Genomic DNA, 26,933 nt, shown 5'->3' with positions numbered 1-26,933 from the left:
AGTCTGACGCCTATTTCTAAGTACATCTGTACAGCCTTTGGCTCACATTGAATATCCTTAGATACATACAACGGCAAGTTGTCTTATCTGATGGACTAGAATAAAAGGATCTATCATTGTTCTAAGTACATAACTTTCACACATTACTCATTCATATGACTGATCGGACAGTCAGAATCCACAGTTACTGGACTCCAGGGTTGCCTCAGGATTGAAGACCTTTCAGGATGGAAACTCCAAAGGAAGCTCTGGTTTTAGAGGTAAAGTCTAATTTGTAGTGCTTGATAAATATACAAGTTGAAGACTAAGTAGCAGTTAGACAAATTTAATCTAAAACAAAGCTCTGAAAAAAGCTGTTGATGAATCAATGGCTCTAGTGGAGTGAGATTTAGAACCAATGGGCAAGGGTTTATTTATGGAGGCGTAGATAACAACCATCTGGATAAAGAAATCTTTGAAACATCTTTGCCCAACTTCTTGTGTATGATGGAAATGAGTAATTGCTTATCTTTTGTGAAAGAAGCTGTTCTATGAAGATAAGAGTGAAGCTATCTCTATACATCCAATGTAGGTAAAATGTATTTTCCCTTGTCTTGACAACTCAAAGAACACAGGAAGATGTACGGGCTGTGAGCAGCTGGTCTCAGAATCTACCCTTGGAAGAAAGGGAGGACTGGCTCTAAGTGTAACCCTATCCTTATGAAAAACTATGTATGGGAAAACTGAAGATAGGGCACAGAGCTCTGACACCTTCCTGGCTTAAGTGACAGCTATTAATAAAACAGTTTTCTATAAGAATTTCAATTCTGCAGAAGCAGCTGGTTCAAATGGAGGTCTGGACTATGCTTCCAAAATGAAACAAAAATCCCATGGAGGAGCCAGATCCTTTAAAGGAGGCCTCAAATGAAATATACCCTTAAGAAAGGCTTTACATACCTTCTGAGAGGCCAAGGAGGAGTCCAGAGACCCAATGTGGAAGAACAAAATGGCTACTAACTGTATTTTAATAGTGAAAAAGCTGGAACCAGCCAAAAACAAGGAAGACACGAGGCTCAAGACATCTACCACTGGTGCTGAAAGGAGATCAATGCTCAGAGATTCTACCCATATGGCAAATCTTTCCATTTACTATGATATTCCTTACTTGTAGACAATTTCTGAGAAGCAGTGAGCATTTGTAAAATATCAGAGGAAAGGGAAGAATCTAATGCCATCGCTGGAATGGGAAAAACCAAGCAGTTAGTTTCAGGTTAGGAATATCAGGATAAGGTTCCCTGGATGGATGAAAGATTAGATCTGGAATCAGACTAAGTAACCAAAGAGAGTCCTTCAGGTAGGGTTTTAGGAGGGGGAACCAAATTTGTCTGGGCCACAATGGGACAATGCTGATAATGTTGGCCTTACACCGAAATGGCGTTCTGTATAAACTTGGTCATGAGTGGCATGGGGGATATGCATAAAGTAGTCCTGGCGGACAATGACTGGAGAGCTTGCCCACAGGATTCAATCTTCAATGAAAGACAATAGTAAAGTAGTTGCTACATTTGGTGTTCTGTGGGGTCGCAGACAGACAGCACCATGGTTCACCCCAGTGGTCGAAAATCTCTTTTGCTATCACTGGATTTAGTGATCCCCCATGAGGAAGGAGGAAATTCCTACTTAACCTGTCCTCAAGATTGTTCAGGCCTTTCAAGGATGTGTGTTACTATCACAAAATGGTAAGAAGCCGTCACCTACTGACATACCCTAATGGTTTTGTGGCAAAGTAGCTAGAATCCAGTTATGCCTGCTTGTTTATGTACCAAACTACTGTCAAGTTATCTCATCATCATCAACCCCTTTTTTCCCCCCATTTTTCTACATGGTGTCTGGATGTTGTTTCAACTGTCGCCAAATCTCTCTCTAGTCAATGCTACTCTCCTACCTTATTCTCCACTCATGTCCGACTTTCACAGGTGGTCTCTCACATAATCCATACCACCTCTTAGCTGGATGCCCTCATTTCCTCTTGGCTTCTTCCTGTCTGTCCCAAATCATCTTCACCAGATTGTCTTTTCTGCATGTGCCCAAACCACCGTAATCTACTCTCTTTAACCATTTCTGCAATTGGAGCTACTTTGGCGTCTGCTCTTACATCCTCATGTCTTCGTCTGTCGTACAATGTGCATCCCACCAGTCTCGGGCACTTCAACTCTATCACCTCAAGCTTCCTCAATTGCTCCAGTTTTACTGACCAGGTTTCTGTATCATACAGTTGTACTGGTCATACCACTGCTTTGTACACCTTACTTTTCAGATTTGGCATTTTTCTGTAATACACTACCCCTGGCATTCTGTGCCATTTGTCTGCAGCCCCTCTGATTTCAGCTTTGATCTCCTCATTCAGACTTCTTTTCCCCTCAACCATCTCTCCTAGATACTTAAAGCTGTTAACATGTTCCACTACTTCAAATTTTGTGTCACTTCTCTGATTTCTCCCACTTGCTCCTATTACAACTGTCTTAGCAGTACTCATCTCCATCCCATGTGCCTTCAGTTTTGCATTTGATTCCCCTATCCTTTGTTGAAGTTCTTGCTGAGAGTCTGCTTGTAATGTCACACCATCTGCATACAGCAACCTTGTTGATCTGTCCCCTCCTCTGACCTACTTGTTAATTTGATTCCCCTATCCTTTGTTGAAGTTCTTGCTGAGAGTCTGCTTGTAATGTCACACCATCTGCATACAGCAACCTTGTTGATCTGTCCCCTCCTCTGACCCACTTGCTCCTATTACAACTGTCTTAGCAGTACTCAACTCCATCCCATGTGCCTTCAGTTTTGCATTTGATTCCCCTATCCTTTGTTGAAGTTCTTGCTGAGAGTCTGCTTGCAATGTCACACCATCTGCATACAGCAACCTTGTTGATCTGTCCCCTCCTCTGACCTACTTGTTAATGTAGTCCATCACCATTATGAACAGTGGGCTCAGAGCTGAATCCTGATGCACACGCACTCCCACTGGGAACCCCTCTGTGAGACCGAATACTGTTCATACTTGAGTCATAGGGTCCTTATACATAACCTGCCCAAATGCTATCAATGTTTCTGGGACTATGAACTACCACAGTATTGCCCAATCAGCTTTCTTGGGACCTTGTCATGTGCTTTCTCAAAGTCTAGGAATGCCTAAGTTGGACCCTTCTTCTCAACTACCTGTCTCACTGCAAACATCAGGCCATTTCTGCTGCATCCTCATCTGAATCCAAACTGCTCATCTCCCATCTTACTTTTTACTCTACATATTCATTTACCAATCACGCTCTCCAGAACTTTCATGCACTGTAACAGGAGTTTGATACCTCTGTACTGCCCACAGATGTGAATGCCTCCTTTGTTCTTAAACACTGGCACTACTACGCTTACATTCCAGAAATCTGGGATATGCCTTTCTCTCCATACTGCATATCCCTCTACCCTTACTCATGGTTCTCCATCACATTGGACAGATTGATAAGAAGGATGTTGTCTGTCTAAATGTTTATTACCCTCTAAAGGAAGCCTGTCCTAAAGTTCCCGCAAAATGAGGAGAACTGCCCTAATTTCTAAGACATTTATGTGAAGACAAGCTTCTGAATTTGACCACGAACCTTTGACCATTCTCCTTTCGCAACACCTCCCACTCAAGGCAGGATGCATCCATAGTTACAGTAGCTACTAGATGGGGAACTTGGAAAGGTCTGCCTGCAGCTACCAGAGGTGAAGGAAACCACCAGCATAGATGCATTTGGCCTCACTGAGTTAACCTTATCGGAATACACACAGGACCATACTTCTGAAACCCCTGTGACCACAGTAATCACTGCAGAATTCTCATATGGTAATGGATGAATTGTGCAATGAGAATGGATGCTGCCATTGATCTTAAGGCTCTTAAACTCAATATTTTGCTAGACTTATAGTGATACCCAGAGAAGCAAAAGAATGAAAAAGATAGTCCTTTGCCTGAAGAAGGGACTCCTTGGACGGACATGGCAGCCTTGAACAAGTCATCTAGGCATGGGAAAATTGCGAATCCCTGGAGTCAGAGATGAACTCCTACTACTGTCATGCATCTGATGAACACCCTGGGGGCTGTAGTGAGACCAAATGACAAGGCTGTCAACTGAAAATGACTAATTAAAAAGGATGTGTAGAAATCTCCTGGATTCCTTATCTATCTCCATGTGAAAGTAAGGGTCCTTGAGATCTACACAGGACATCCATTCATTCTTCTGCAGACATGGAAGAGTAGACTGTACTGTGATCATCTGAAAGCACATCTTTTCCACTGTAACCAATTAGGAGGCTTAAGTCCAGAAAGGGTTAAAGGTCTTTTGTTTTCTTTAGAACCAAAAAGAAGTGACAGCAGTATCCTGACCTGTTCTGGTCTGGTGGGACCCACTGGATGGCTCCTTTTTATAAGAGAAAACGAGAGAGGCTTTGTCTGACTGGCTGGGACCATCTGGCAACAGGGTCTGGGGGGATGGGAGGGTTCCAAAAATAGAATTAGAGAACCTCTGTATATTATCCCTCTAACTCATCTGTCCTGTGTGATGATGAACCAAACGCGAGGGCAGAGGGATATGTATCCTTCAACTGCTTACAGAGATGGGCAGTTGGGAAACCTTTCAGGGATTCTGAAGTCAACTGTGAGAGAAGGCCCAATAAATCCCTGGTCCTGCGAACCTCCTTGGCCTCTGGTCCTGCACCCACTGAAGAGGCCTCCTCTGCTGCAGCCATCTCTGTCAGAGGAGGAGTTATACTGATGGCAAGACTTATGAAATCAGAGTGATCAACATTTTGGTTTCTACAAATGCTGCACTGAGGTGTTTTGAACTTCACTCCTACTGAAGAGTGCGTCTTGCCATCATGCTCTCTCTTCTGCATTTGTTCTTTAACTGTTTTACCAAACAAGGTGGTCCTTTCACACAGACTGTTTGCAAAGGACATTTTACAGCTATCCGTAAAATTACACCAATGTAGCCAAGCATGACACCTCATAGCAATGCCTGCTCCAGCTGCTGTCATTGCCTCAACCACTGCATTATACAGTAGCTCCATGGACAGGTTGGTGATTCTGGACCTTGTAGACAGACTGGCCTTAAGTAGATTATGTGCCTTTGGCATAATGGGAGTGGATAAAGACTAATGAGGAAGATCCTTCTGGAACCTATTCATGTGAGAGGTGCAGTTCAGAACCCTGATAGCAAAGGTACCAGATACATACTCCCATTTCCCCAGTCTATCCATAGATCAACACTCCTCGCTGAGTGGAAGAATAAATGAAGAGGGTCTTGCGACAATTCTTTTTTGATGCCTGTTGCAATTATAATGTAGTCCACTAGTGGGGTTTTGGCCCAAAAAGTTGTATCTTTGGTGGGAGTCTAAGTATCCTGTCCAGCTTCCTGCGGACTGACTCTTGTAGGGTTCCTGCAATGCTTTACTAACTGCTAACTTCACCAATCTGTCCACTCGGGGGAACCACCCAAGAAGTAGAAGGGCTCATTCAATATGCCTTAAATTGCACTCTTTCATCCTAAGACAGAGTTTCAATTAGCCAGGATCCCCTCCCCCCACATGAACTTCAGCAGCTCCCAAACTACACATCCTTGAGATGGGATTGTCATGAACCCTATCATCTGAATCAGTATCCAAAGTGGCAGATTCATCAGATGATTCAATGTGGCTCCTCTTGCAAAACCTCGTCTTTGGTGGCTCAAGGGGATGGTGCTCCCGAGTTCTCAGAGGACTCTCTCTGTTTTAACGGAAAAAGTCTGAGGTGTGCATATTGACTGTCCCTGGATGGCGCCTGTTGAGAAGGCAAACAAAAACAGCAAGGGTCACAGGAAGGAACCATGGATGGGAGGCTCTGTGGAGCCACCTTGCAGGGCGAGACAATCTTTCCCAACTCTCAGAAAGCCATTCCAACCTTAGTGGGATTTGATGAAAATCACACCTGTGGTCAGATCCAATTCCCTAACCAGGGACACAGCAAATGAGCTGGCTGGGTTCCTCTGATCTGACTAAGCAGATGGCACCAAGGAGGGGATTAGAGCACAGGTCTCAAAGGCTAATATCTCTGACAATACCACTGCAGCAGTCCACTCGATTCTTCTGCTGTAAGACTTTGTTAATGGATCCAAAGGGGGTTGAGATGATTAAGTCACATCCAAACCCCCAACAGCCAAAGAACCCTTCACCAGTGACTCTCAAGCCAAAGCATCCGGATGACCAAATGGATCTGAGGGGACCAGAGCTGAAGGGTATACCAGTAAGGGAGCCTGGAAAAGGGTTAAAGTGCACAGATCAAATCGGCTTTGGAGCTGCCGGAGTCACAATGACCTCTATCTTGATTTGGGTTCGGAGAATCTTCTGCAATAGGTTATCCAAATCCACTTCAGTGGCACTTCTGTAAGATTTAGATGACCTTGTTTGTAAGCCTGAGCCAGGTCTGGACAGAGGCTTCCCACTCTCTTGGGAGAGTCATGAATCATATTTGGAGGTAGTGGCTCTGGATTCAGAAGTGGGGTATAGGCTGGAGTTCTGGCCACAATTTCATCAAGCCTCTGAATCTTCTATGTTGAAGCTGGATCTGAAGATTCAGCTGAACATTTCTTGGCTCACAGTCCTTAGCTTTCAGAGCTTTCTCTGAATATACTTCGGCTTTAACTGGCTCCAAATCCAGTGGAAGGAGTCCTTTGAGAATTACTTTAGTCCTCCTGTTAGACAGGGCACTGGGCTCAAAAGCAGCATGGATGGCACAAAAGGTATTAGTATGCACCACTCCCAAACAGACTACAAATAACTTGGGGTTTATGCCCACATTTTGAGCATTTCGTAAAGCTTACTTTCTGATCAATGACTAAAATGAAGAAATCACGCTATGTAAATATACAAACAGTTAAACACACCATTTTAAGAATATAATCATCTCTGTTAAATTTTATCATACTAATAATTTTACTGTATAAAAAGACACTTAACTATCTATAAAACTCTATACTCTAAATGCTAGTTAATTATACTGACCGACAGCTAACAAAATGGCACGAGGCAATGACAGGAAAACCTGAATAAAGTTCTAACTATCTAAGGAAACAACTCCTAAAAGCTGAATAACTATCTAGAAAAGAAACTTCTAGGTATTAATGATGAACAGACAAAAATAGCTACTTTCAACTAAATTTACAAATAACCGGTTAAACACTTATCTGGCAAGACTGATCTACAGTGCTTCTCCAAGAGGCGGCAAATGAGATTTGAGTAACTCAGGGAGGAGCAAGTCATTGTGGGTGAAAAATTTAGGCAGGGGTTAAAACTGGAGCACTAAATTGACAGGCCTAGATCTCAGCTGGGGCTCAATGACCCATATGTTGGATTGACCAGACTGAACGAACAGAATGCTTAAATAAAAGTAAAATATGCTACACTAACTAGCACTGCTTTGCCAGATAGCTGTCTAAAGCACTATCAAAGAGGCTTTTTCTCTGAGTTAACAGGTACTGCCTATTATTCATTTATCTATATACTCTAAACAACTATTCTTAACTTTCAAAAAGAATGGTAGCCCTCACCTGGCTATGAACTCCAAACCTTGTAAGTGCATCCCAGCTTTGGTAACAATAGGACCCACAATAGCTGAGCTATAATTAAGGCAAAACAATATTAATCCAAAAAGCAGTGACCAGAACATGAGTAAATGTCTGAACCTTTAGATATTTTCTGTAAAGTGCCAAGAAAATTAGAAACCATTCATTTAAAAATGAATTGGGAAAATCTGGTACTGCTGAAATCAGACAGCAAAGACTGCTTGCTGTATAAAAGAAAAATGAAGCTGCACAAAATGTAGAATGACTAAATTAATAGCAATTACTGCTCATCAAAGAAAGTGATGACCTAAGCATTAGGATCCCAAAGTAACAGTTAAAATTGCAGACCACCTAATCTCCTGTACTGAAAGGACACAGCATACTGCAACTGCAATCACTTCCTAGTGCTATTTTTAGTACAACTGCCTAGAGAAAGACACAGATTTTTTATTAAGAAAAGGAGCCCCAACTTATGAGTTAGAATTCTTTATATTTCATGGCCAACTTAAAAATGTATTAAGTAACCGTAAAAGCAAACTATTTTACTTAGTTTCCAGGACTGTTACAACTTCCCATTACAAAATACTTTTATTGGGTGTTTGGCTTTTACAATTGCCAAAAGCTGAGGCAATACTTCTTGTGAATAAATCTAAATCTTATGTTTCTTTAACTGAGAGTGCAGTCAAGCAAACTTAACTAGTTATTGGACTGATTTACAAAAGATATGTCATATTTTCTTTATAAAACAGATACATGCATGCTTTACTGCAACACAAAACTGGTATACTACAGAACTACAACACACAACATGAATAGTTTAGTTATGGTGAAAAAATATCTATGCAGTATTACTGCCTTCCTGGTGCTCCAAGACTGAATAACATCACATCAATGTGTATGTATTCTTACTGTAGAAAGCAAAAAAAATAATAACAGGAAGCAAAATAAATAACCAAAAGAATTATGATAATGGTAATGAAATTATTAATAAACAAGAAATATTGGGTAAAGCAGATATCCGTACCTCTAGGCGATGCTTTAATTCACCAGCTGGGTAAGAAAGAAACTCTTCAAGAGATTTGGGTTGATTTGCTTTTGATTTCTCAGAAAGCACAGACTTAGCATCGGACTGCGCTTCAGGGCACACAGTCACACCAGCCTTGTGCTGCGTCTTCTGAAGCTTCCTCTCTCTTCGTACTTCCTTTGCTTTCCGGCAAGGTGGTCTATTTGTATCAGGGCCTTCACCTGAAAAAGGGAATAAAAATAGAACAAACACTTAAGCCAGTAGTAGTAGTGTAAGGGATTGTGTACTTGAAGTGGTTTTTTAAAATTAACAGTTACACTGTGTTTTTATATAGCATTCCTTTCTTAGATGAACCTTAGTAATGCATACAGAAGTGCCTTCTAATAAGGACCACCAGATCATATCACTTGTACTTGTTCTCTATACTCAACACAGCTTGGATGAAGCTACAAACTAGTGATTACCTTTACAGCCTTGGCTGAAAAAAAGTTTCTCTGTGACTTAGCTATGCTAGTCTTTGTATGTCCTTTAGGGAGCCCTAAAAGAAGGCACTGCAACCTACCTCCAGGATCAATTCTAAACCATATTATATAGGCACCCCTCAAGGGTCCCTAATATAAATCCAGACAGAAAACATATTCCTCAAAAATATGCATTGAGCTACCCTTCTCCAATTTCTATTGCCAAAATACAAGGAGATATCACATACAAGAAATGAAAACAATCCAAACTATCTTAAACTGAAATTCATTTTAACAGTTACCAGTTTATAGGGCCTACTACTGTGAATAATTTCCTACTTTTTTTCTAGTCTCTTGTCAATCTCTCTCCACTGTTTGGAAACATAGTTGTACAAAAGAGTAATCCTAAAATTCTTAGCTACCATGACCATGTAAGAAACCAAATCTCTGTCTACTAGGCAGCTTGCAAACCTCAAAATGTGTGCCTCAACAGCATAAGCAGTCAGTCTAACAAACCCCCTCTTAGTCTTCCTTGTTCAAGCTAAAATTCAAGACTCGCTCTCTGAAACACCATCCCCATCTGCTAAAAAAAGAAACCTGACTTCTGATCACACATCCTGAGTTCTTAGCTCAGTCACAAAGCTAAAATTAAAGTCTCTCTCTCTCTGAATCTTCCACTCCTCTATATTCATACCCCAGTGTTTGAGTTCCTACCTCTCCTATATTCACACCCCAGTGTTCTAGTTCCTACCCCTCCTATATTCATACCCCAGTGTTCTAGTTCCTCTTTTTCTGACATCTCTTTACAAAGCTACATGCCATGCTTCTCTTAAATATTACTGCACTCTTAACAGGAACATTAAGAATGCAGTAATATTTATCACCTTATCGCTTAACATACATCACTCAATCTTGTACACATTTTTCCCCACTATATGCTCCACCTCTAGCCATTCAAATTACCTCACTTCACCACTAACTGCTTCCAGTATATACAAAGACTCACCCAATGTACACTTCAAATTCAAATTACTACACAATCGCACCTAGCAAAGCCGCGGTGGTGCAGCGGTAGCATTGTCACCTCACAGCAAGAGGTTCTCCCGTTCGATTCTCGGCTTGAGCGCCTTCTGTGTTGAGTCTGCATGTCCAACCCGCAGTCGAGTGGCATTCGAAAGACATGCGTGAATGGGCGTGCCTTCGTTGAAGGTTGGGCTGGCACCTCAGCACCATAAAAATCAACTGCCAATCATTAGCGGACCGGAGTTCCGCTGTGGTGACCCCTAACTGGGAAAAGCCGAAAGAAAACAACAACACAATCAAACCTAGCACGCCAAAATAAAACTAACTGCTACAGTTAAACAAAAACAAGCTTACCTAACATATCCCTTTCTCTCGCTTTCTTACATCTCTATGGGGAAATTCATTCCAAACCCAGTCCCTCCTCTCATCCTGACTCCCCAACACCCTCCAAAACTCATGCCAATCTAAACCCCCCTCCTACTCAGCCCCACCCATGTCCCTCCAAATCATGGACCATACCACCATCACCAAAACCATCAAAACTCAATCCACACATCTCAAACTCACCCAAACAGGTTAAATTAATTTCCTTAAATACTCATAGCATATACAATAAAATTTCGTAACACCATTCTTGGATCTCCAACAACACATCAGATACTCTCACCATGATCAAAACATGGCTAAAACTCCATATACTTGATGCTGAAATATCATTCCCTGGTTATAATATAATCAGCACAAGGAAATAAAGTTCCAAAAAACCAAGTAAAAATAAAACTCCGTGTAGACAGACCTCAGTACTTTAATGAAACGAACAAAATTTAAAAATCACAATCACAGATCTAGTGCTTTCGTCTGCCGAATGCAGACTTCTTCAGAATAATGAATGTGTGGTGCCAATGATTTTTATACAATTCAAATCAATTAATTAATCAATCAGTTACATAAATTCATTTAAAATTTAAAGCCATACCTATTATTTTCCAAAATTACATTCCATATGTGGTATACAGTTTTTTTTAAAACAACCAGTCACAAATTGTGTTAGGGACCTAACTTAGTAAAGTGCTTTTGTGCCTTTTATTATTAAATAAATATTCATATACAAAAATGTTAAAAAATATATTCTAAAACAATATTGTAAAATACATGTTGTGGTTTATATGGTACATATTCTACTTATTCCTAAAAGGTAGCTGATAATTAATATAATGTTGTTGAATAAAATAGTGAAATGAATATAAACTATAATGACTTGTAATAAATATGTTCAAAAATATATATGTTATATATAAAAATATATAAAAACTGATTTAAAACTGTTTTGTTTAAAAGTAAAACAATGTTACATAATACATGTTTAAAAAAATGTTACATAATACGTGTTTAAAAAATGTTATATATTTTGTTAGTGCATGTTTTTACAAATATTACCATGCTTTTTATATATTCGTAATAAAATCTTTATATGGTGTATGTTCAAATAAAAGCTAATATTTATACACTAGAGGCTTTATCTACTAAAATAGCCTTAATGTTTGTGTACTCATTAAGCCCAGGAGGGATGTTTGATTTTAGCCTCAGTTGCCATCTAATTTCTTTCTGAAGTAAGATGTTTTTAACATCACCTCCCCTTGGATCTGATTTAATGTGTTCCAAAATTCCAAACTTAAAATCAGTGAAACCTGCACATTCAACAGAATGTTTAAATAAGGCACTGGTCTCCTTTTTCTTTTTAATATTGTAAATGTGTTCGTAAATTCTTTCTCTGAGGGACCTCTCGGTCTTCCCCACATAGAAAGAAGGACATTTGGAACACGTGGCTAGATACACTAACATCTTGCTTCGACAATTGCCCTTGCAAAGGCAATTTTGCTTTTTAAACCATTCTCCAATTTTAATTCAACAGTTTGGTTAATATACATGCATTGTCGACACCTACCACATCTTTTAGTACCTTCCTTAGGGTCAGGTTTTTTATTTTCCATTTCGAAAAATCTTTTGAAGTTTGTAGCTGTCTTGTATATAAATGTTGTTTTTTTTCCAACTGTCTGATACATCTCTTTATTGGTCTTGAAAATAGACCAATTATTTTTAATAATATTAATAAAACAGTCAGAAAATCCATTATACTCCACAATACAGGCACCCGTATAATCCTTAGAATTATCTGCCTTTTTCTCGTTAGGAGTAAATTTGTTGCCTAATAAAGGTATATATTTGGTACCCCATCCTTTATATACTTGTTCCAGTGTCTCACCAACCAATTGTTTGGGATAACCCCTTTCCAAGAATTTTTCCATTAAAAATGAAAATTCTTTTTGTAAATCTTGATGTTGGGAGGTCATTCTGGCTATTCTGACAGCCTGTCCTTTAATAATACTTTTCTTTTGATGTAGGGGGTGTTGACTGTTGAAATGTAAATAACTGTTACACCATGTGTTTTTACGAAAAATATTTGATTTAAAACCAGTAGTCGCTTTACTCAAAGTTATATCTAGATAGTTTATACTATTATATTCAATTTCATGGGTGAAGGACAAGAAAGTAGTCGTTTGATTAATATATATCATAAATTCATTTAAGTCCTCTGTGGTGTCATCCTCCCATAATATAAAAATATCATCCAGGAAACGAAGATATATTTTTATATTTTTCTGGTACGGACTCTTAAAAATGTGTTCTTCCTCCCATTCAAGAAGAACTAAATTTGCGTATATGGGGGCACAAGCTGCCCCCATAGCCACCCCTGTGGTCTGTTTATAATATTCCCCTTGAAAAGTAATAAAATTGTTATCTAAGACTATTTCAGTCAATTCTAATAACAATTTTTTCCTGTCCAGGTTTAATTTAGAATGTTTGTGAACACAGTTCTCAAAGTATTCAAACCCATGTTTCCTGGGTATACAAGTAAACAAATCTTTAACATCAATGGTCACCATTTTAACTGTCTCTGACCATAATTTATTGGTTATTTTACCTAAAAAATCCCAGGAATCTTGCACCAAATGTGTCTGTTTTTTGACAATATCTTTTAATTGTTGGTCAATAAAAACAGACAGTGGTTGGGTTTTGGACTTTTTTGCTGAAACTATTGGGCGGAAGGGAGGTTTCAAAATGTTTTTGTGTATCTTTGGTATTGCAAATATTTGTGGTATATAAGGATGGGTTTGTTTCAAGAAATTGTATGTTTCTCTTCCAATTCTATTTTCAATAAAATATTCTTCTAACCAACTGTCTATTCTTCTGTAGGCTATTTGTATTTCATTGTAGGACACAGTGGTATAGGTTTTTTCGTCCATCAATAATTCTGTTAAAACATTGTTATATGCTTCTTGATGGAAAATAACCATTCCACCGCCCTTATCGGGTTGCATAAATCTAAGATTTCTCTCTTTTCTTAGTTGTTCAAACAGGGTTAACTCTCTTTCATTTAGGTTGTTAATTTTATTCAACCTTTTTGTTATCTCAAATGTGTCGTAAATGTCATTCATAACAATAGCCTCAAAAGTCCCGATCACAGGATGTAATGGGGGATTGTATATACTGCTTCTCCTAAGTACTTCTGAATGTTCAGATAATTCAGTAACAGGAGTGTTAACAGTTTTCTGTTGTTTGCAAGTAAATCTCAAATTTAATTTTCGAAGGAATATTTTTAATTCCAATAATATGTTTGCTAAATCCCCATGTGTGGTCTTGACAAACTTAAAACCCTTTGAAAATAGTTCAAAGTGTTCTTTTTCCACCCTTAGGTTAGTATAATTGTGTATTTTGTAACCTTTATATGTTTGTGTAATACCATTTTCTTCAATAAGTATATCATCTATCTCCCCCTCCTCCCTCTGGTTCTCCATGCAAAATCTGTCCCACTCGTTAGTTCCTGTGGTCCAGGATCCGAGGGGTTTCGTTGTTTGTTTGCTATTCTTTCCGATCTGCGGGGCCCTAAAAAAATATATCATTTTCTTCATGAAAAGAATCCAACTCATCCATATGACTGCTTCTAGTTTGAAACCTTTCCTGAAAATCCTGAAATTCTACCCTTTTATTGCCTCCTGTGTTCTTATTGTACCCACTTGCAGACCTAGTAACATAGTTACCCTGATTTTTCCTAGCCTTCTGAAATGGTGGGGGATAACTATTTCCTTTCTTGTACTGTGCTCTATCCCTAGATAGTTTGCCTTGCTTCCTTATATAAACTTTCTCTATCTTAACTTCAACTCTCTTTAAAATGTTTTTATATAAATTATCATATTCTTCAAATAACAAGTCATTAATTATTTCATTCTGACATTCATTCACTTCATTAAAAAGTTTTTTTAGCTTCACTTCATTATATTTAATCAGCTTAGACATTAAAGTAAAACCACAGTCATCAAAAAATGCTTGTAAATCATTTAAAACATTCTCGGTATAATAAATACCGAAGGGGTATTTATAAAACCTAAGTCCTTGTGGGACTATTTTATATACCAAACATTGATGTAAATAATTATTATCAATCTGTAGGCATTTGTATTTATACAGTGTCTTTTCAAAATATAATCAGGGCTGATAGAACTCAACAAAAAAAGTGGTGACTATCATGAAATTCTACTCTAAATTATTTATTTATTTACCAGGAAATTCTGAGTGGACACAGGTCCTTTTTCAGTGGAGGCCCAGGGAGAAAAGCTCCACAAGTAAACGTAAATTGATCTACAGTACTGATCGTGACATACAATAATAACAAAAGAAAAAGATACACAGTAATAAAATTCAAATTAGGACAAAAGAAAAAGTAATAACATCCATTGAAACATGTATAAAAACAGAAATGGATACTTGTAACAGTTTGGAGAAAACAGAGTATACAGTACTTATTGTAGTTACATTGAAGAGGGAGTAGTATTAAGGTCAACAGTACCAGAGAATCAAGTGAGTATTGTACTATTTGGTCAGAGTTTTTTTTCGGGATTGGGGCAGGGGCAGAGCTAGTGTAATTTTAGGTGAGACAAGAGTGCAGTCTTGAACTGACTGCTTGATGGGTAAAGGTAAATATAGAGGGTGGGAGGCTGTTTCAGAGTTTGGGTACGGCACAAGAGAATAAGGCTTCACCTGCGGAGTTTTTGGGTTTGGTGACTAGAAGATGATTTTTACTGTTGTAGCGTAGGGTTCTAGAGGAGCAGTATGGTTGGAGAAGGTTCTGAAGCGATGGGATTTTATGAGGATGGTTTACTAGTTTGTGGGCAAAATAAAGTCGATTCAGGTGAAGAAGTTGTGGGAGTTCCCAGCCAGTCAAGTTCTCCTAGTAAGTGGCAGTGGTGGCTGTGGTAGGATGCACCCAAAGCAAATTTTGCTATCTTATTATAACAGGTTTCAAGCCTGTGTAAGTCAGACTGTCTAAGGTTGGTAGTATAGGAGAGGTGTAGAGTACGGTGGATGTAAGTTGGGAGTTGGCAATAGAGGTTTTAGCTGCCTTGGTTAGGTATAGTCTGTTTCTATAGAGTGCCCCAAGTTTTTTCTGTACTTTTTTATGGTAAGAGACATATGTACATCAAATGTGAAATTGTTGTCAATTTCCACACCAAGAGGTTTGGTGTGTTCTGAAGGGGAGATGGTGTTGTTATCTTTGGCAAGGATCTTGAAGTGGATGACAGTTTGGTTGGCTTTTGGAGGGTTGAAAGATAAGGAGTTTGGTCTTGTTAGGATGGAGTATAAGATGAGCGTTGTGTAGCCAGCTTTCTACTGATGAAAATGACTCTTGTGTGATCTTTTAAAGCTCAGGTAGAGTGGGGGAACAGCAGATGAGGGTGGAGTCATCTGGATACTGTATGAGGGAAGCATGTTTTGTGGAGATATGTAGATTGCTGGCAAACAGGGAAAATAGTAGGAGGCCAAGGATGGAGCCTGCAGGACTCCGAGAGTAATGGGGAGATGAGGAGATAGGCTATCTTCCCTGATTGTTGTCTGCAGGTAAGGTAACTTTGGAACCAGTTGGTGACAGAGTAGGAGAAAGAGAAATTAGTGAGAACAGAGAATAGCATTTTGTGCGATACCGTGTCAAATGCCTTAGATAGACCTAGAAATATAGCTGTGGAGAATAATCTGTTGTTTTTATGATAGAGGGTGGTGTTGGTGAGAGACACCAAGGCAGTAGTAGTGCTGTGATATGGCCTGAAGCCATGTTGGGTTTTGGAGAGGAGATTATTAACCAGGAGGTGGTTTAGTACCTGAGAGTTAATGCATTTCTCAAGGATCTTGGAGAGTGGGGAGAGGATGACAATAGGGTGGTAGTTGGAAAGATCAGTGGAGGAGCCTCCCTTGTGCAGGGGAATGAGGTGTGAAATTTTCCATAGACAAGGTACATAGCTTTCTGATACAGAGCGATTAATTAGTATGGAGACTGGATAGGCTAAGGTGTCAGCTGAAATTTTTAGGTATTCTGAGAGAAGGTTATCAGCTGTGAGTTTTGTGAGCTTAAGTTTTGTTAGGAGTTTTTCTATATAAGAGGTGGGTACAGAGGAAAATGCAAAAGAGGGGAGTGGAGAATCAGGATTGGGAGTGGGGGGAGTGGATGAGGGTTGCTGTTTGGCTAGGGATAAAATGGTTTTAGTAAAATGTTTATTGAAGGAGTCAGCCAAACTGGTGGAGATGGAAGGGATGGCTGAACTCATCTCCCATTTTAAACTGAATAACCATAAGCAACTGTGTATTACAGTACTCTATACTGCCCCAGGTAATAATGCTGCAACCTTATAAAACATCCTAAGCTGGATCTCGCATACAATTTCTAATTAAAAGATAATCCTAGGTGACATTAAATTTGATTGGCAGATAATCTCCACAAAATAGGCATCAGTTAGCCTAAACCTTCTTGGACCGACTCAACTCATTTGAACCCACACATGTTATAACTATCCCAAAAACAGTAGCTCAATTTTCCCTTGAATATTGGTGTCCAGTTATACTAATTGTGTCACCAGTTCTCACTTCCCTGGATATGCAAACACACTCAGTACCTATCATGTCAAACACTTACTTAGAACTTCCCGTAACCTCACTAATTTCAACTCCGATACATTTAACTCCAATACATTTAACAGAATTCTCAGCTCCTTTAAATGATCTATCCTAAGAAGTTTTCCACTCAAAGTGGTACACCAATTTAATTCAGTTTTCCTGAAAACCCCCAACAGTCTGGATCCAACTATAATAAAAAGAATAAAGAATAACCATACTCCTTGGTTATCCACTCAAAGCAGGAACCTAATGAATGAAAGAGATAGGGCATGGAAAGAACGGTAAAAATACAGAAATCCCGAAAACCTAAAAAACTTTAAAGAACTATGTAAATGTACTAAAAGACAGACTATTGCAGACAAGGAAATCTACTTCAGTAACCCCTTACTAAATCAGTCTTCCAACCCTAAAAAATTATGGTCTCTTATTAACAATGTACTCCACCCTGGAACATCCAACACTCCTAATCCTGCTCCAAATAACACTCCCTTCAAAACAGCTGCTCAGTTTAACACAAATTTTATACAAATCATTAAAGCCCTTAAAGATTTATTCCCACCAATCCTGACATGCCCTCACCTCAGACAGCAAACATCCACTATTTTACCATAAAACCCATCCCAACCTCCTACAACAAATCGCTACCTCAAACTGAAACCCTGTTCTCCTTCAGTAGATAATCTCGCAGCAGAATATGAGCAAGTTGGCATCCCTTATGAAGGAGAGTTTATCTTCCTTATCGTTCTGTCTTTGGCTTGTAACTTGATGGACTTTCTTTGTGCCATTTGCACAGTCACTTTCCAGAATCTGGGAGAGTGCCTCTGATACCTTGTTCTTTACTATTACAACTCCTCTCTTATCGTCTTTGTTAGCCAACCAGTATTCCATCTAGCCTGGTGCATTTTTCTATCTCCCACGTTTTCCCCTGCTTTACTCCTTTCTTTTGATGACTTCCTAGACTTCTGTATTCCACCATCAGCTTTCCTTATGTACCTTGAGCTTCCATATCTTTTCTATAGTCCTCACACATGCTGTTCTGAGGCACTGCCATTCTTCATCTCCACCTATTTCCTCATCTTCCTGACATGCTAGAGCCCTGAGTAATTCCTTGAACTCCTGCGCTTTTTCTTCAGTTAACTTCCAGGTTTTCAGCCTACTCTCTGTTGACCTTAGAGCCTCCTCTGCTCACTGCTTACAGCTGACTGTGGTAAGCAGTGGTTTATGCTATGGGCCGACTGATTCACTGGGAATGACTTTTCAGTCACTGATTCTATCCCAGTGCACTTTCCCTACTTTGTGGAAGTCTACCTAAATTGCATGTTGGCCATTCTTGTATGTGATCTGGTAATTGTCTCTTACTGAAACATGTGCTGGAGACCAACAAGCCATTTGCCAGCCTCCTTTATTCCTATTGCCCCCATCGATGTGGACCCACGTATTCCTCATATCCTGTCTGTTCCAATATGTGCATTCAGGTCACACATTAGCAATACTAATTAATGTTTCCCTGCTTTATCTAGTAGGTCCTGCAACTGCTGTACAAATGTACTCTTTTCTTCACTATCATAACTCTGCTGTGGGCCATATGCTGAGATTATGAACAGTGCCCTATCTTTACACTGGAGTCTGACTGCCATGAGTCTGTCACTAATTCTGATGAAATCTCTCACTGTCTTCTGAAGCCTCTCCCTCACCACAATGTCCACCCATTTCTAAGTTGTTCTCCTCCTGAGTAGTAGATTCTGGATCCAAGCCACGTGACTTTGCTGCACTACCTTTCCATCTCGTCTCTTGGATAAATAGGATATCCAGCCTCCTCCTCCTTGCCATCACATCATCCACTTCCAAGCTGCCTGCCCTGTCAGTGAACCTACACTGAGTGTAGCAGTTCTTAGTTCACGTTTGGCAAGTTAATTGGTTTTACATTCAGCTTTCACTCAACAGATCTATTTCAATTAAAGAAAGATGGGCAACTTGACACCAACCAGCCAGTAGCTTACTGACCCATGGCTGCTGGGCTTTATAGTACACACATTAGCCAATAGGGGCACATGCACCCCTCCCACTATACGTATGGGTCCCTGGAGTAGGTCAGAGCAAGCTAGGTCCTCAAGCTATTTTTCACCGGTAACTTCCCATGCCCATTTTGGTGACATTAGTCAACACAACCAAATCACCTAGAGACAATTTTTACAGTGCTGAGTGGCTAGCCCTAACACACCATGCAGTCTGTGATACATGCTCTCCTGTCTTGAGGATACTGAGCACCACAGTCAATGCCCAAAGCATTTGGTATATACACCTCTTCCCTTTACAGGCACCATCTAGAATCTGTACTGTCCACAACATTACTGGCCAAGTCTGACATGGAAAAACTATGTGTGTATGTAGATATATATATATATATATATATTTTTTTTTTTTGGGGGGGGGGGCGGATTGTGAGGAACCCTACACAGACAGAGAACATGCAAATTCCATACAGGCTATTGGTTAGTGATGAGGATCAAACCTTGTACCTTGTGTATGGGAGGCGAAGACCTTAACCATTATACCAACTGGTCTAATATTCACATAACATCTACCCCTGAAGTCCACTACCCTAATGCTACATCAGACAAAAGAAACACTACCATACTTCCTCTGTTAGTTAAAATTACTAGAGAAACTTTTATACGAGTAACTTATGGAACATTTCAAAATATGACTTGCTTGATAAGGGTACATCACCATGACAGCCATGTGCACAGTTAACCAATCTAACTTATGAAGCCAAGGTGGGAGGCCACTTAGAAAGAGCATTCTGCACAGACATTAAACACCCTTTTTGTTGATCAGTTATACTAAGCTTCTTAGAGCTTGAACCCAGATACAGTTTGGAGAATCCACAGTTTTGCAGTTTGCTTCTTAGCTTCACAGTCATATCTGGTGTATTTCTCTTCCTTTGAGGGTATCCTTAAAGCTCATGTCCTGTCAAGGATCAGTCCTTGGCCCTTTGCTCTTCTCTATTTATACTAACAATTCACCAACTGACTTCATGTCTGCCAAGTGTATACTTTACACAGATGTCAATACCATCCTCTTCTTAAGCCCTTCTACTGCTGCATTGCAACAGAGGCTACAAACTTTGGAACTTGCTTATATAACCATGATGTAGTCATCAGCAGTTAAACATCTCAGTTATGTTATTAGGGTAACTAAAATAACTATTTCTTATTACTGTCCCACCTGGTTCATAAATCTGAGCAAAAAAATTTTAGTATCATACCAGACCAACAACTCATTTCTCAATTCTAAAAAACAAGACAGTAGCCAATGCATTAAAACAACAAACTTTATTATGAGATGTCTTATCTTCCAACCTTTGAAGAAAAACAATCCATAGGAATAAATATGTTAACCCCTGAAACAGAGTACTTAACAGTTGCATTCATCTCCTTATATAACACAGCTACATTACAAAAAGCAACTAATAAATGTTGATTTAATAATTTGTACAATGCAAGGAAAGATAATTGATTTACCTTAAAAAAAGCAGAATTGTTACCAATCACAGCCAGGACATCCCCAAACTAGATCACTTACTCTTACATTACTAATTAAGAATTACTGTCACCCATCATCTCTAAGCTTCAAGTAAAAAAAATTACATAATCTGTCAAATCATCAATTGACAATGCACTATTTAATAGTTCTCCCTAAAACTTAAAAAAAAAAACTTCAAAATTACTCCAGCCACATGGCATTCTCTTCCAACAAAGTGAAAATCTCAGATGGTTCACAGACTACATCCAGGGAACCATATAGCCTATTTAATTAAGGATCAGGAAGTAGAGTTGTATAAGTAAGGCAATGGTAAATTTACTATAATAGCAGGAATTCAACCAGATCACTGCTGCAGTAGCCCAAGCAAAAATGGGATGCCCTGCCAAGGACTGGACCAGCTGGCTACCTTCCAGAATTTCAGAACCAAACCTCTTCCACATGGCCTAACCACTGCAAAGTTCAAGAAGAGCAGGATACAAACCAGTGGCTAAGGTACCCAAACATCAGAGTATTTTTGTCTCAGAAAATAAGTTAGAGGCCTAACCCCTAGCAGGTCACAAAGGGACAGGACCAAAACAGCTTAGGCTACTGCAGCAGTGATCTATATGTTGAATATCTATTGTTGTACTTAATTAAAACATGTATTTTCCAAGGCAACCACCACCTGCAATCTCAAAGCAAGTGAGATATTCCCAAAGTAACAAAATTGCTCTAGCTAGTGTCTCCATGTACTCAGAGTGTCATGCATTTAAAACAGCATATCTTCACATTTCACAACTCAATGTTACTTCCATATGCTGTGACAAGGCAACTGTGCCCGGATGATAAGAGTACATTATCTGCTGCATACATAAAAACTGGAGGCTGTGTTTCAGAAAGGACAGGTTACTGAAAGCAAATACAAAGCATCCCTTAGCAGGGACCTAAATCTTCACCAACAGATTAAAAAAACAAAATGGAGGGACACATTTTTAACAAAGCACCTCCCAAACCTCTGGAATGAGCAGTCAGACTCATTTATCTTCCTTTAAAAATAAACTAGGTGACTTGACGGGTATCCACAAACTTACTCCACAATTGACAGGTATGGCCAGAGGGAAGGTACTGGCAAGATGTGAAGGATCATGAGACGCAGTGGCATATCTCTGAATCTAATGTCCAAGAAAAGAGACCGCAGTCATGCCTTTAGTGTGGGGAACTACTTGCTAAACTAGTGGCATGCAATAACCAAGTATGCATTACTCTTATCAATCAGCACGTCCTTGTTGGTGGTCATTTCTAACACTACACCATTGTGTGTCATACTTAAAAATATACTTTAGTTACCAAAAAATAACCAGTACTTTTACTGTCTGAAGTGATGTCAGACAGGACAGCAGTAGACACATAATCAAATGCTTTTATTCACAGAAGATTCCATGCCAGGTTGGTACATGTCTTGTGGCAACTCATACCAACTACATAAGCACACCTAACCCCCCTAAGCCCACCCAGTATTTCCTCATCAACTAGATACTTCTTTTAAATTAAAAAAATAATAAAAATAAATAACACCTACACTAGTAACAGGTCATCCAAAAGTATGTATCTGTTCAACTTCCAGGGAACTCCAACAGTCAAAGCCAGATGAAGACACTACTCAAGTGCAGGGGAATACCGTAAAGGTATTCTGGGCCCATCAAAGATAACCTCCAATCAGAGAAACTGACACACTGCAAACATATTAACATCAACTTGTCTGTGATGGTCACTAAAAAGGTTGAATTAATAGCAATAAACCTACTAGGGTGGAAAGAGATGGAAGACTAACCAAGGATGAAAGTTAAAAAGGTGAAGTACTAAAACAGAAATGAACTAAAGGAAGCATGACTCTTGGAGTAATGGCTGAGATATTATGCTTGAACAAAATGCACACCAATAACCAAGTGGCCACTGTATAATGTAGGTAACAGACATTCTTAAAGAAAATATTGGAAGCAGCCATGTTATTAGAATGACCTTTGGCAATACCATTTTTCAGTAAGCAGCTAGCTGCCTAATGGCAAGTGATAATGATTCACTAGGACTGTCTGAATGCAATTCATCTTTCCATGGAATGAAAGATATGAACAACTGTTTAAGCTACTTAAATTCATGTACCTACTTCAGGAAAAATCTGAGCTGGCATCACACATCTAAAGTATGAAGAGATATCTGATTTGTACCTGGGTAAACTAAGCGAAAGATGAATGGATGGTTTAGGAAAAATTTGAAAATGACTTTTAAGAAGAAATTTCAGCTGGGCTGAAGAGACAGCCAATCCAGAAATGGTTACCTGAATGAGGTACTGCAGCCCTAACATCTGGCAACAAAAGGTGATGGAACCAGAAAAAGTATTATCCAGAGACATGCTTCAATGATACCAAACAAGTGGATCTGAATTGAGGATGAATAAGCCTGTCAATCACAAAGTCTGGATCCCAAGTAGGAGAGGAGTTCTTCAAATGTGGGCAAAGATGCAGCACTCCTTCAGGAAAAAGCTCAAGCAGATGATGCTGAGTAATACTCAAAGCAAACCACAAAGTAAAGATGGCCAGAAATAGCTGACATATACCCGGACTATAAAGTAACTGAGAACCAAGTTATGTAGGTGATGAGAGGTGTGTCTGCTTGGCTGATGACTTACTAACAGAAAATAAAACTGCGAGAAACAGCATAGAAATAGAGCAGCCTCAATCACTTTAGAAACTCCAGCTGGAAGACCTGGCAAAATATGAGGCTGTAAAGCATGATACAGATCCACTGCTGAAGATGACTGTTGTCACAATCAGCTGCCAAACAATTAGAAGTAGCCATGAAGTATTCCCTTCAATGACTTGAAGACTAGAAGGACTGTGTGTAGGTCCTTCTGGCTGACATGCAGTTCTCCTTCCAGGAGGGACCATATCCCTTGAAATGTGACAAAACTAAGACAAATCCTTCCAGCAAAACATCCACAATCAGAAAAAGTGAAGACTTCAGATGGAGCATAAAGAAACCCACTTGAAAGTTGATGGGAACTGTCAACCATTCTAAGCTTCACTGACATGGCACTAACACAAGTAGCAGATCTCCAAGAGTGTGTGCGTGTGTGTGTGCATATCTGCAATATCTGACGCTCAGTGCACTGCAGCACTACAAGCTCTGGCACTCTAACAGCACCAAGAAGGTTATGGTGGCTAACAGACCATAAAGTCATAACCAGGGCTTGATGTACCTACATCAAGGTTTCCAAGGTCATTACTTTTTACGTCCTTTGAGGACACAGAATATCTGACAAGAAAGTGTATCTATACCAAGAAAGGCAATCCACGGAGACCTTTTTATGGCCTGCCACATGAACTGCATATAATAAGGGAGCCTCCAATGAAAGATTAACAAGAAGGCCATCAGTGGCACACCCAGAACACAGTCACCCAAGTAGGAAAACAAATGAAAAGTTTTGCCTGCAAGGCTTTTGGCCATTTGGCCATGTTGGTAAACACAATGTGTTGAAGAAAGCACAAATAGCAATATTTAGTATTGAAGAGAGAGCCACCAAGGATGAGACAGCTTTTTGTTTGTTTTTGCCTTTTCTTTGCCCCCATTGACTGCTGATCATTAGCCCCTATCTTAACCAACAGACCCATTCAATGCCCACCTCCCTAGGTGAGGATCGATTGCAGGGGGGGGGATCATCATTCAAATAGCCATCAAGACTGGTTGATTTTTCTTTATGCTGCCCTATCCTCCACATGCACTTAGCTAAGCTCCAAGGAGATGACATGCAATTGGCTGCAGCAAAAGTTAGCACCTCACTTCTGCAAGAAGTTCTGCATCTCTAGCAATCTTGACCCCTCCCTTCCCTTGAAGTATGAGGGAAATCAAGGTGCCTGTGTACCCCTGAGTTCGTTCACCCACCTCACTGCCCCTGGGAGAGGGAACACAGACCACTCTCCTCATTCCTCCACCCCCTGCCTGCCTCCTCCAGTGCTTGCTTTGTTAATCGAACTCTGTTCACCTCAGTCAAGGTAGTCAAAGTCACAACTTCATCTTGTGTGCCACAGAGCCAGACTAAGCCAGATTAATCTTTTGCACAGGTCCAAAGTAATAATGTGCCAGTGTGTGTCCAGCAACTCACATACATTTCCACACATCAGTAAAAGCACAAACTCATGAATAGTCACCACCCAAACCATGATATACCATATGTGTAGGCTGAAATCAGTTAAGTCCAAGATTGGAAGAGATATCCTTTCAGAACAAAATACAGACAGGAGTAAACTCCTTATACTCATACTCTGAACAACAGACATTCTTTATTAACTACTGCAGCAGTAGTGGCTGTTTGTTAGCTAAAAGAACTCTTTCTGGGACAAAAACGAACAGTTCTAACATCCATTTAACAACGAACATATCAACCCTCACTCCTAGTCCTTGATAATGACTGCTGAATTGGAAAGCACTTAGAAAAATACCCCTCCACAAGCCACTCCAGAAAGAAGGTATAACTGCTGCAGCTGGGCCAACACAGTCATCTATCTGTGCAACTCGGCCAACAATTTTAACAGCCAAGACTGTGTAACCCCTAACTGCCTGCCTCAGTCTGTAAGAAGGGTTCTTCCACTTTTGGGGTAGTTGGGTACAGAAGGGGAACAGAGAGGCCTCAAGGTATAGCAAAGGTCTTCCACAGTAGTAAGGACCTATTTCCCCTTCAAGACGTTATCCACCAAGTCTGCTAAAGATATCTTTCCAAACACACTCCCCCTTAAATTGATTAAGAAAGTTGTTCCTAAGCTCCTTCTGATGTGAGGACCGCATCAGCCATGCCATTATGTAAAGCCATATCAGTGGGGCTATTTACCTGGTCATAGTACCATCAGAATTATAGTAGGCCAGAAGTAGCCCATTCTTAAAACCAAAGGAAGTTTTAACCACTTCCTCCTCCACCTTGAACCCAAATTCAGGGAGGTCATTAAACTTCTCAAGTGCCTGATCCACCTGGGACTTACCTCTCAACTGTCCCGAATTACTCGTTTTTTTACTGAGTTTTGGGCTTCAAATAATGGGGTGTCATGATTCCATAGTGGCACTCCTTCATTTCCAATTTATTCATGCTTTGTTTTTTATTTTGTTAATTTTCGCGCTTCGTGAGGTGACGTCATCATATGAGCAATGACGTCAGTGGCACCAGCCTGTCGGAATTGAGCTTGCGCTATTTCTGGCTCTGGTTCAAATGCTTTTGTGAGCCGCAAGTCATCAGAGCCGGAAAAGATATCGCTGGATTTATTTTTATTTATTTAGAAGACGCTCCGCAGAGCAGATAGGATTTTCACTGTTCGCATTTGCAGAAGATGCGACACTCGAGTTATTTACAAGATGCTCACTGGATGTATTTAGAGGTAAGAACATAATGGCTTTTCTCCCACCCACCCACCCATTATAGTTCATATACAAGGATATTTGTTTTTTTTTTTTTTTTTTTTTTTATTAGCTGTGTAGCTTTCATTGAGCCAAGGCGAAGTCTCCAAAGTGCAAACATAAGGACAAATTTTTGAGTGGAGGGAAGAAACAGAAGCAGACAGAGAAGAACAATCCTGCCATCAGGAGAACACGAGTATTCCATCCAAATAACATCATGAGTGGAGGTGCAGGTCCTACAAGCACTAATCACTACGACAGAATGCCATTCGTTTGTGACCTCTCCTAAAGTAAGGGCCTCCCTAGGAAAGTGCTTTCTGTGGTACTGTGTTGCTTGAACAACATTTAAATCCTTACGCATTTCTTATTATTTCTAGCAAGTACTTCAGCAGTGTCTCCTCAGAGAATGTTGCAGAAAGGAATAGGTTTTCTGTCTGAAGATTAATCGGCAGATGATTTCCTTTTTGTGAGCTTTGCCCAGGTTTTTGTGCTAAGAGGTTGAGAGCTGTGCTCACAGTGTCAGTACTTGCTGTCTGAATATCAATCAGAAATGAGGGTTATAAGCGATGTTAGACAAAGGATAACGTGGGTGCGATTCTCACGAAGCTAAAGGATTTACCTATGCATAATATTAACAAAGCTACTTAAATCTTATCTGCAGTATATTGTAGCTTGAAAAAAATGTAACTGAATTCTAAAGCCATTTCAAGCTTATCTATATTGTAGCTTGGAAAATATAACTCACTAAAGCCTTTCTATGGTGTACCGTACGAAATACATGTTCTGGAAGATGACTCAGAAAGTAAAATCCTTTACTGCAGCTGTAATTTGATCTGCAAGGAGAAGAGTACA

At 39.7% G+C, this 26,933-nt stretch overlaps 1 protein-coding gene across 5 annotated transcripts in view; it reads right to left on the bottom strand.

Moving 5' to 3' along the window:
• ATE1 (arginyltransferase 1) overlaps positions 1 to 26,933 on the bottom strand; it is a 2,674,296-nt gene that overhangs the window by 2,033,145 nt on the left and 614,218 nt on the right. For all 5 annotated transcript variants that reach the window (XM_044056055.1, XM_044056058.1, XM_044056057.1 and 2 more), the window contains exon 6: positions 8,632 to 8,852. In XM_044056055.1, the coding sequence (XP_043911990.1) occupies positions 8,632 to 8,852 (221 nt within the window). The remainder of the gene's footprint in view (positions 1 to 8,631; positions 8,853 to 26,933) is intronic.

This window comes from Protopterus annectens, chromosome 14.part0, assembly GCF_019279795.1.
Source record: "Protopterus annectens isolate FY-2018-M chromosome 14.part0, PAN1.0, whole genome shotgun sequence".
NCBI classification, from domain to species: Eukaryota; Metazoa; Chordata; order Ceratodontiformes; family Protopteridae; genus Protopterus; species Protopterus annectens.
The sequence above is the reverse complement of the archived record's forward strand: the minus strand, read 5'-3'. Positions and strand labels throughout refer to the sequence as shown.